The sequence below is a fragment of the Solanum lycopersicum genome, chromosome 12 (assembly GCF_036512215.1).
Source record: "Solanum lycopersicum chromosome 12, SLM_r2.1".
NCBI classification, from domain to species: Eukaryota; Viridiplantae; Streptophyta; class Magnoliopsida; order Solanales; family Solanaceae; genus Solanum; species Solanum lycopersicum.
This window is the reverse complement of record NC_090811.1, coordinates 4,169,043-4,179,807: the sequence shown is the minus strand read 5'-3', so window position 1 is coordinate 4,179,807 and position 10,765 is coordinate 4,169,043. Positions and strand designations below refer to the sequence as shown.

General features: G+C 33.8%; 2 protein-coding genes across 17 annotated transcripts; both read left to right on the top strand.

Annotated features, from left to right (window-relative positions):
- The first annotated feature begins 1,548 nt into the window (after positions 1 to 1,548).
- On the top strand, positions 1,549 to 7,044 carry LOC101256948 (uncharacterized). Of its 15 annotated transcripts, none has more exons than XM_010315561.4 (8): positions 1,675 to 1,859; positions 2,837 to 2,905; positions 3,600 to 3,754; positions 4,703 to 4,949; positions 5,022 to 5,417; positions 5,503 to 5,670; positions 6,341 to 6,510; positions 6,668 to 7,044. In XM_010315561.4, the coding sequence occupies exons 3-8, from the start codon at positions 3,668 to 3,670 to the stop codon at positions 6,863 to 6,865; spliced, it is 1,266 nt and encodes a 421-aa protein (XP_010313863.1). In that variant the 5' UTR covers positions 1,675 to 1,859; positions 2,837 to 2,905; positions 3,600 to 3,667; the 3' UTR covers positions 6,866 to 7,044. The 15 variants fall into 15 exon arrangements, with proteins under 15 accessions (XP_010313866.1, XP_069148028.1, XP_069148027.1 ...); XM_069291924.1 differs by having other exon boundaries at positions 1,688 to 1,859; positions 5,506 to 5,670; XM_069291919.1 differs by having other exon boundaries at positions 1,690 to 1,859; positions 3,557 to 3,754.
- Positions 7,045 to 7,396: 352 nt separating this feature from the next.
- LOC101252059 (seed biotin-containing protein SBP65-like) lies at positions 7,397 to 9,371 on the top strand. 2 transcript variants are annotated; one of them, XM_010315555.4, is made up of 4 exons: positions 7,397 to 7,632; positions 7,706 to 8,032; positions 8,147 to 8,866; positions 8,976 to 9,371. In XM_010315555.4, the coding sequence occupies exons 1-4, from the start codon at positions 7,452 to 7,454 to the stop codon at positions 8,999 to 9,001; spliced, it is 1,254 nt and encodes a 417-aa protein (XP_010313857.1). In that variant the 5' UTR covers positions 7,397 to 7,451; the 3' UTR covers positions 9,002 to 9,371. The 2 variants fall into 2 exon arrangements, with proteins under 2 accessions (XP_010313857.1, XP_004252091.1); XM_004252043.5 differs by having other exon boundaries at positions 8,147 to 8,877.
- Positions 9,372 to 10,765: the final 1,394 nt, after the last annotated feature.

The following is a 10,765-nucleotide window of genomic DNA, read 5'->3' as shown; positions in this document are numbered from 1 at the left end:
TTCAATTAGCTCCCTTCTACATGCATTCTTTTGATTTCATACATTCCTTTATTACAGTTAGTCTTAATGAACTAGCTACTAAATAAAACATGAATTACATTTATTTTATTTTGGTACATAAATATTACGTTGTTGATGCTGGTCTACGGAACACAAGAGGATTTTTAGCTCCATTCATTGGAATGCGCTATCATTTGCAGGACTGCCGAGGAAGTGAAAGAGAGTCTAAGAATGGAAAAGAGTTATTTAACTATAAACATACTTCTCTGCGCAATGTAATTGAAAGAACTTTTGGTGCATGGAAAAGTAGATTAAGAATACTAAGACAAGGCATGAACAACTATGAATGTGACATGCAAGTGAAAATAGTAATTGCTTGCGCTGTATTGCATAATTTTTTATGTGAACACCAAAGTAGTGATGGAATATTCAATGAAAATGATGATATGGTTGTTGATGAAAGTGACGAACTACTGGCTCAGGGTAACAACAGGGCTTCATCTTCTCGATCGTCTGATTCGAAAATGTAAGCTCATCGAGAAGAGATTGTTCATAAAATGTGGGAAGATTATATTAAAGAATAGGTTGAACTCTTTTAGATGAGAAAACATATGTTCTTCAGTGATTGCAATATTTATTTTCTTTTGTTTTCCTCTCCTTTTTCCCCCGAATTTATATTAGTTGTATTTTCATTATCATGATTGTACCAAGACCTTCTCACTATACGAATATTTACTGTAATGATTCTTGTTGATTTGTTGTGGAAGTCATAAGTCTTGTTACGTGAGATTTCTATTGTGCTATGTAATACAAATTTATGGTTAGTTTGATAGTTTTAAAAACTTATGGGTATAAATCATATTTCTTAAAAAAATGAAATATGTTTCTCAAATTCTATGGCCAAACACATGGCAAAATTTCACCCAAATTTTCATCCAAATAATATTTGCCAAAAATATTTGAATATCTATGGCCAAACGCTAGCTAAGAGTACTTTAAAAAAAAGAATTTGAAATGTCAATAGTAGCATAGTATTTATAAAAAATAAGACTTACAATTTTATATTTATATAATTTTTTGTAAGAATATCAGAGAAGTGATTAAATATTCATCGAATATTATTATAGTATTATAATTTTTTTAATTACATATTAATTAAATATATAAGAACAATAAACAAATATTAAAAAATATTTAATAACATAATTTAAATTAAAATTTTTATTATTTCCTGTGTAATCATATTCATGATATAAATTTAAAAATAATATAATTTATCTCTTACAAATGGTAAAACATCAATAAAAATAAACAAATATATAATATATGTAAAAGGATTCGAAAATCCATACTACACTTTTAATAAAAAAAAATTCAACTATTTAGTTAGTATATATGCAATAAAGGAAAAATTACTAGTGATATTGACCCATTTCAATATTGACCAATTTCAATTTTATTAAATAGCCATACAATGATATTACTTTTTTTTCTTAATTAGCAAAATCTAATCTCAAACTTGATTAGTTTTTTTTCTTGTTTTATAATCTTTCATCATTAAAATAGAAAATATTTTACTTTCATTTCTTGCAAATATATATTACACGAAGGAATGAATAATGCAGAGTTTTCTGGACACGTGTCGAAGACCCACATACCCAAAAAAAAACAGGTGAACTCTCTCTTTACGTTTTTCGTTTTCCAACTCAAACAAAATTCACCAAAACTCTTACTTTTCTCTTTATCTTACTTTATGCTGTGCTTTTTATTTGCATTAAAAGTTGTAATTTTGGAATTCTGCTGATAAAAATTTACCCGTGACTTGCAATTTTTGCTTCTGGGTATTCTTTTTTTGTTCTGTAAGTTGTTCTGTTTTAACTCTAGTAGTAAAAAAAATTGAATATTGTAATTGATTGGTAGTTTTATAGTATGATTGAGGTATAATTGTTATTTTCCTTTGTGGGTATTGTTTCTTGATCATGGTGGTTATGATTTTCTAACGTTTACCTAGGGCAAAAGATAAGTTTTTTTCCCTAAATAGCTGCTGTTTACTTTTGTGGGGTTTGCTTCTTGATCATGATGCTGATGATTTTTACTTGTTTTTTGAATAATTCATGTGTTTATTGTGTACATAAGAGTTTTAGTGGTGGGTTTTATACTTTTTGTTTGATAATCGTGGTGTCTGGGTTAGCTTGTGTGTGCCTCAACTAGACTAATTTCACTGAATACCCCACCAAGGCTAAACAATATGGTAAGAAAGCTCCTTGTATGTTTTTTCTGGGACTTGAAGGATTCATTGACTAGGCTACACCCTTGGGTGTTGGGTTTTATACTTTTAATATTTTGTGCTTTATTTTTTTAATAGAATGTATAGAGATATCTTCTGTATGTGAAATTATAGGGATTTAGTATGAAGGTAAAGTAGCTTGCTTTCTTTGATGAATTATTTCATGGTTTTGGAATGCTTTTGTTGGAAATTTGGTATGAGTTTTAGTTTGGGTAATAAGGAAGCTCTTAAAACCCTTTGTTTGATTTTTGCTGTCCAAAAGGGCTTTGGAATCTTTATAGCTTCTGATATTCCATCGTGTCCATTTGTAGACCAAAAATTCATCTAAAATACATGAAATAGATGTTACAAAAAAGTTATACCTATCCAAGTCTTTTAAGAAGTTCTGAGTTTTGTAAGGCGAAGTCATTAGAAAGGTACTCTATTAAGGAACCCCTAGGATGCACTTTTCTGCTATCATGATCTCATATAAAAAGTTCCATCCTTGTCTTCTATGCAATTGTCTAAATAATCTATTTTTCTAACGGACTTGTGAAATGATGGCTGAAGGATTCTGACTGTTGGAAACTGGGGAGGGGTAACTGGTGAGCATATAAAAATGACTTCTTTTTGTTAAAGGTAGAAGATTTCAGCCTTATTTATGTACTTCTGTTTGATTAGTTCGATGTCTATAAAGATGGTAGTAGTTGGGATTATCCTACTATAAGAACGCTTATCCTATCTCCATCACCACAGAAATAAAAGAAATGTTACAAGTAGATGAAGCTTGTGCTATTTGTACGCTAATTTAAAGCATTTGATTTAGTTTCAGGTTTTGGTTTGAAAGAATTTCTTTTGTGCTGTTAAAATTCAAGTAGATGGTAAATGTAATTGGCTAGAAATAGAACAACTACCCAAGCAAGTTAGGGCTGGCTATATGGATCCTCGTTGTCCATTTAAGCTCAATATTCTATATTTTGAGGATTGAACAAAAGTTGATTAGTTCTGCGGTGGCTATTGACCTATCTTAGAGTTCCTCCTATATCTGGGCTTAGGACCACCAATGTGAGCAAGCTCACACCGGGAATTAATTTTGCTGATAGTTTGCTCTATCATCTATGAGTGCAAGGTGAAAACTTTGTTATGGGTAATGATATTGATTTGTATCTCGTTTATGTTGAGGCATTAATTATACATTAGCGGGGTGATTTACAGAGGGTGACATGCATTGTTTTGATTGATTGTAGTTGGTGAATGATCCTGCTCAACAGAATTTTGTAATTTATGCAGCTCATACAAGTTCTAATAGGGAAGCATCTTATAAATTCTGCAGTTGAAAGCTATATCATATTGCAGCACTATATTCGTTGAATCCTTGGAAAGTTGTCAAAGTGTTATGCGATGGATTTGAAAGGTATAGCATGGGTTGGAGATATATACCAGAAATTTGAAGCGATGTGTTTGGAGATGGAAGATGCTATGTACCAGGTAAAATTTACCACATGTCTCTTACTAGTTGACTTGGTTAGTCCCTTTTTTCGGGTTTGATTAGCAAGGTCATAGTGGAGCTTCCCTCAGCAGTCAGCAGGGCTATTTCTTACCAACTGGTTGTTTGACCCTAGAGCACTAGGAACATTTGAATGAATTGAACTTTGATCATATCCAATCAACTCAAAAGAAAGGAGATTGAGCACTGACTATAAATTGCAGCTGTCGCTACATTGACTGCCATGGGGCTTATTTTTCTCCGAGATACCTAATAAATCACCAGTAACTTTTGGTACCCAATGATAGGTGCTCGCATCTCTTTGTTACTAGAGAAAGACAATTATTTTACTTGGAGGAAAGGCTAGAGAAAAATTATCCAAACTTGTCCCTCATTCATTGCCCTTGCTTACATATTTGATACTTCAACTAAATGGCAAAAAACCTATATTCTAATCTCGCAGAAAGGTGATAGCTTTGTACATCGAGTTCTGCGTAGCAACATTGAATTCCTATATTTATCAATAATAAGACTTGGTTAATGAGGATCCATATAGCTGAACCCAACTAGCTTGGAATTGAGTCATAGTAGTAATAGTTCTTGTAGTACTCTTGTTGCTGTCCTGACTTTTATTTGGAGACTACACTCTTCTTAACAAAATCATGCATTTATTTCATTTTTCCAGTGCATATCAGATTTATTTTTGCCACTATCCGAACTCCTGAGTAGGTAATTATGTTGCATTTGGAAGGATGGTGTGCATATCATGTTAATATATCAAAGGAGTACATATGACATTCATGGTTGTTTATTCATCAATTTCTTAATCGTTTCTAATCAATTGCTTCTTTGAAAATGTTCATAACTTCAATATGTAGTACCTTCTTATTCATCTTGCACCACTTTGGCCAATTAAGTATGCAACCACTGTAACTGGTCTCATGGTACAGGATACCGCTAGATATGTTGAGAATCAAGTGCAGACTGTTGGTGCAAGTGTCAAGAGGTTCTATTCAGATGTGGTGCTAGATCTGCATCCTCAATTTAACATAGATCCCGTGAAAGTTGCAGCTGCTGACTTGTCTCTTAATCCTTATGCGCACACTGAAATCAGCAAGAAGCTGAAAGCACAACTTAAAGGAGGCCACCCTAGGGTAATTAATAAGGAATTAATTGATGATACTCAAGTGATTAAGGGTAAGGATAGTGATCATCTATCATCTTTTACTCCAGTCATAGCTTCTAATAGAGTATTTTATTATGTGACAGGGAAAAGCAAAAGTGGAGGAGTTTATAGACGTCAAAGTGTTGGGATGAAAGAAATTGTTAGAGATAATCATCCACCATCTAAGAAGTCGGACGCTCTCTGTCTCGTATCAGGGAATACAATTAAATTGTCCTCAGATTCTAAGGTTAGGGGAGGTTTTGAAGTGGCATCCGACCACATGACCATGACTTCGCCCTTGGCCTCAGTTAAAGGACTTAAGTCTACCGAGACAGGAAAGGAGGTTTCCAACCATATTATAAAAACAGAGGTGCCTGCAGCAGGTATATCAATTAATATTGCAGCGTCTGACACGAGCTTATCAGTTGACTGTGTTGGGCAGAACCAAGCAGATCTCAGGAACACTTTCTCTGTTGGTGACTTGCAATCAGACTCTCATGGTATAAATGTCTAGCAGTATTCCACTTATTTTTATTCTCTTTAATTTTTCTCTCTTTTTTTCTTTTATGTTAACTCCTCTTGCAGTAGATAGGGGTACACGCAAGGAGTTGGCTGGTGATACTGGACTAAAGATTAGCAGTAATACTGGTGACAATAATATTGCCAGCAAGGAGGTCAATAATATTGCAAAGATTAGCAGTAATACCGATGACAATAATATTGCCGGTGAGGAGATCAAAGAGTCCTGCAAAGGTACTTGCAATAGCCACCTGTAAAAAAGATCTTCTCCTTCTCTTTTTTTTTTTTTTGCTTCTGTTTTGATCGACTCACAACTCTGATATTATCTTGGAGAGTATCTTTCATATCAATTGCTGATTTATAAAATGGGGTTATTATTCTGCCTGTGTTGGACAATATTATGTAAAAGATATCGCAAACTATGGATTGAGTTAACAGTTCTATTGGATGAACTGTTAAATTGAACCGAACTAGTATAATTGACCGACTTAAATCTGTGATTAGGAATATTTTTCAACAACATACCCATGTAATCCTACAACTATGGTGGGGAGGAGTTGGGGGTAGACTGTAAGCGTAGTCATAGACCTTTGACCCTATCTTGTAGAGATAAACATTTCTAAACAGTTTGAAAATGAAATACAGAAACGAGAATAGTAACAACAAAGATGTAATATGAAATATAGAACAGTGAGTGCACAACATCTAGAAGAAAGTACAGTATTAAAGCAAAATATTGTGATAATCGAAGAGCAAAGGGCCCTTGTGTTTTCTCAACATCCAAACTAATAAAACGAAGGAATACTTGTGCAACTGAGCAACTTTCTCCTGCTGTTCAGATTTTCCGGCCAATCTTTTTTAAGACTCTTAATCTTTTCATTGTGTTTGTCGTCTTCTATTACAGCAAGATCAGATAAATCTTGTTCTCCTCCACCTGACAAGTATGACTTGATCGAGTCCGATGTGGAAATTGTTGAGCGCTATGATGAACCAAAGTTAGAGGAAACATGTGTCCTGGTTGAAGCGGAGAAACTTCATGTTCCACAAGGATCAGTCAAACGGAAATCATACAAGGTCCCATCTCCCTCTCCTTCCTCTCGCGTTGTATTTTCGTATGTTTTTCTTTTCATCAATATATTTATCATTAGTTTAGTCGTGGGGGGACGAGGGAGGGGTTGTTTCATCGAAGAATGTGTGCCTTTAGATGTTGACAGTTCAGTTGTTTTATCAGAAGAAGCTCAGGCAAGTGTTTTCTATGAAAAAGAAGTCGACGAGAACAGAGTATGAGCAGCTTGGAGCATTATATGGAGATCAACAGCCGAACCTACAGCCTGAAGAAAAGCAGATGCAGGTTCTCTCCAAAAACTCAAACCCGAAAAAATTGTCATCAGCTGATGATCATTCTGAATCTGAGTGGGAACTTCTCTAGATATGACGCATTACAACAACATAACCAATGTAATTCCACCCGTGGAGTCTGAGCTAAGATATGATGCTATTAAAATTGTAATGTTGCTTTTGCCAATCAATAGATGGCTTTGTACATAAAACTAAAATTGAAAGAAGAAGCACCTGCTGTTTTATAATAAGCCAGTTACCTTTTATTTATATGGAACTATGGTGAAATAGAAGGCCTGTTTCATCTCTTCTTTAAAATTTCTTTATACCATAATAACTATGTTAGTCTCAAACAAGCCAAGTCACTATGTGTATCTTGATTATTATGTTTATAAAAATACTCAAAAGTGTCAAAATTATCTGATATTTGCTTCTTTTGATGAGAGATTGACAGATATATGCATAGTTGCAAGGCATGAAGACACGTTAGCATTCAGTACAGCTGACTCATGCAGTGTGGCTTATGTTTTCCTTGCCACGTTTCATAAGATAATAAATAAAATATTGCTGCTTCATCCAGTTTGGTTTATAATTTCTTTCAAATCGAATCCTGGGAAGTGAAAAAGAAATAAAATTAGAGCATAGTTTAGTTAGTAACAAAACAAAAAAAAATAAAAATGGATTCAGATAAAGCAAAAAGAGAAGATGTTCATCCTGCTATTCATATAAAAAGTGTTACTACTGCTCCTGCTGAACATCAGCCTGCTGTTAAAGTTGGAGGACTGGAGTTCTCTAGTGGAATGCAGCAACAGCAAAAGGATACTGACACAGAAAGTGACAAACATTCTTCACATCAAGGTACTTACACTATACTAAAAAAACTTATATTATTTTTCAATAAATATCTTCATTGAGTGTTGAATTTGTCTAGGACTAGGAGGTTTCAAAATTGAATCACATAGGAAAGAAGGCGAAGAAGGAAGAGTTCATGGAGGGATTCATCCTCAAGAAACTGGTAATAAGAAGAAATCAGAGAGGAAAGCACCTGCACTAGCACCAGCTGCTGTACTAGCTGAAAATTCCGACGAAAAGGCGAAGGATTTTGGGGCGTCAGCGTTACATAATGCAAATGAGAAAGAATCGGCTAGTCACGGGCATGATGCTGCAACTTACAGTCAAACAGCACAAGATGTTAGAAGTGGATCTCAGTATGTTGCTGATAAGGCTGCAGCTGCTAAAGACACTGCCATTGAAAAAGGTCAGTTTTATTTTCAACGCGGGAACATACTAATTTGATTATAATGTATGACCAAACACTATTTATGAGGTGAAAAAAGCGAAAAATTTGTAGAAATCTACCTTTCAAGTGCAGGTGCACAAGCCAAAGATGCTGTAATTCATGGCCCTCAGATTGGATCCGAGTATGTTGCGGACAAGTCTAGAGTTGCAAAGGACACAATTCTCGAGAAAGGCCAGCAAGTTTGTGGTGAAACTGTAGATACCCTATCGAGGGCAGGACAAACTACGATGCAATCAGCACAGCAGGCTAAAGACGGCACCCTGCAAAAAGCAGGGGAGATGAAAGATTATGCTGCTGAAAAGAGCAAGAATGCAGCAGGATACATTAAGCAGAAAGGCGTTGACGCAAAAGATGCTACTGTGGAAACAGGAAAAAGCGCGGTAGGGTATGCAGGGGAAGCAGCTAAAACCGTTGCTGAAAAGAGCAGGGATGCAGCAGTGTATGCAAAAGACGCCACTGTGGAAACAGGAAAAAGCGCGGTAGGGTATGCAGGGGAAGCAGCTAAAACCGCGAAGGATATGGCTGAAGCGGGAGCTTTTGGTGCTGCACATTATACAGCAAAAGGAGCAGCCGCAGCTACAAAAGCCACGGCTGATGTTGTTTCTAGTGTTGCAGGGTATGCAGGAGAGAAGGCAGTGGCTGCAAGGGACGCGGTCGCTGGTGCTGGAAAGAGCGTGGCGGAGTATGCAGGGGACAAATTGGCTGCTGCTAAAGATTACGTAGTTTCAGCGGAAGAAGGTGCAGCTGATTATGCAGGTAAGAAGAAGTCAGAAACTGAGAGACAAATAGAAGGTAATTCCAAGGTAAACATTAGGTTACTATCTCATTTGTTTTGTACATTGAGGTGGATTCATGTTTATGACCATTATACTGAGTTCTATGTTAAATGTATGTATTACAGCGAGAAAGCGGAGGCGGAGTTTCTAGCAGAGAAAAGGAGGGCGGATAGAGCGAGGCGTTGCAGCAGCAGGAGGGAGGCAGTCTGGTTGGAATAGGGAAGACAACAACACAGTTTGTTGGAGGTGGGAATAAGCAATCTCAAACTGGTTATCAACAGGGAAGTGAGAAAGGGAGTAAATAAACAAGTGCCTCCCATTCTGAAGTTTGTTTACATATATTACATAATAATGTGACTGTGAAAAGCAGGTACATGTATGTTTGTATTTTTGTGCCCCTGCTAAACAAGAATTATCTTGAAAACTAAGAGAAATTTGTGTATGCATTTTGTTGTTTGCTAAATGCAAAATACTCTCCTAGAGAATGATCATATTTCATTTTTAGTGATCATATTTTAAAACGGTTCCTTTCTTCTTTTTTTTTGGGTAAACTTTCACTGTTTAAACTTTCACTTTTTTTAACTTTTCACACAAAAAACAATTTATCAAAGTAATACATTTTTTAAAATTTTTTACAAAATTAGTATAAACGTATTTTACAATAACGTTTTAGGATATATTTTATTTTTTAAAAACTAACAGCATTGGGTTGATATACGTTACTGTAAGTAACATTTTACTTTTAAAATATTATTTTCAGTACGTTACTGTGAGTAACGTATATCAATCTGATGTCATCAACTTTTAAAAAATAAAATATATCTTAAAACGTTACTGTAGAATACGTTTATACTAGTTTTATAAAAATTTTAGAAAAAATATTATTTTGGTGAATGACTTTATGTAATGGCTTAGTTTGGTCAAAATTTTTAAGAATATAAGATTAAAAAGTATTTTTTTTAAATTTCGTTTTAAGTCAAACTAGGTTAATTTTAATTTATTTTTTTTTAAACAAAGGAGTATGTTATACTGAGAGTTCTCTTTTTAACATTGGAAAATCTTGCAAATCGGTATGTGAATTTTGATAGGAAAAGAGACATTTTAACACCTCTTACCTCAATAAAGCTTGACATTAATCCTATAGATTTTAAGTTCTTTTAAAAATAGGAAACTATAGTCTATAAATATAGTTTTGATATAGCGTTTTATAGTTATAACTATAGTCTTGTTGCGTTTTGATATAGCGTTCTATAGTTAATGACTATAGTTTTGTTGAGTTTTATACTTATCATAAAGTTCTATGACTATATTTTGATATTTTTTCAAAATTCTGTCTTTGTATTTTGCTAGTATAAATTTATGATGATTTTTCTTTTTTTTCGTAAATTCAATATAAATAGGGTTAATATATATGAAATTTTGAATTTATACATTAGTCATCATTTCATTAGTTCATTGTTACTGATTCGTTTAAGGTAGACTTTCTATTTTATTTTTTGCCTTATTAGTGCAAGTGTCTATTGTAACATTCATTAATTCGTTGCTACTGATTCATTTAAGATTGATTTTTTTTACTTTTTTTTTAGTTTAGTTGGATTTGAATTAATGAAAAAATAGATTAAGTAATTGTTTAAACACATGCTGTTTTTGAAAATAAAACATTAATTTATTTATTTAAATTAAGTTTGTTAACAAAAAGGACAAATACACCTCATTTGTTAGTACATGCACCAAAATAAATAATGCCTTAAATTGTATAAATTAATATAACCATAAACGTTTCACTTTATTATATACCACAATCAACTATATATATATATATATAAATTACACAATATAACATATTTCACATAAGGAAGAGAAAAAAATACTACCAAAAATATATATATAATTAATGGCTTCTTTATCTAGCACC

What these genes read in the sequence shown, in the direction of transcription:
- LOC101256948 (XM_010315564.4), top strand. Translation starts at nt 3,668, where the DNA reads ATGGATTTGAAAGGTATAGCATGGGTTGGAGATATATACCAGAAATTT. An exon ending in TGATACTCAAGTGATTAAGG is followed by an intron (nt 4,950 to 5,021) that starts GTAAGGATAGTG and finishes ATTATGTGACAG; the next exon opens with GGAAAAGCAAAAGTGGAGGA. An exon ending in TCAAACGGAAATCATACAAG is followed by an intron (nt 6,511 to 6,667) that starts GTCCCATCTCCC and finishes TTGTTTTATCAG; the next exon opens with AAGAAGCTCAGGCAAGTGTT.
- LOC101252059 (XM_004252043.5), top strand. Translation starts at nt 7,452, where the DNA reads ATGGATTCAGATAAAGCAAAAAGAGAAGATGTTCATCCTGCTATTCAT. An exon ending in CAAACATTCTTCACATCAAG is followed by an intron (nt 7,633 to 7,705) that starts GTACTTACACTA and finishes GAATTTGTCTAG; the next exon opens with GACTAGGAGGTTTCAAAATT. An exon ending in AAATAGAAGGTAATTCCAAG is followed by an intron (nt 8,878 to 8,975) that starts GTAAACATTAGG and finishes TATGTATTACAG; the next exon opens with CGAGAAAGCGGAGGCGGAGT.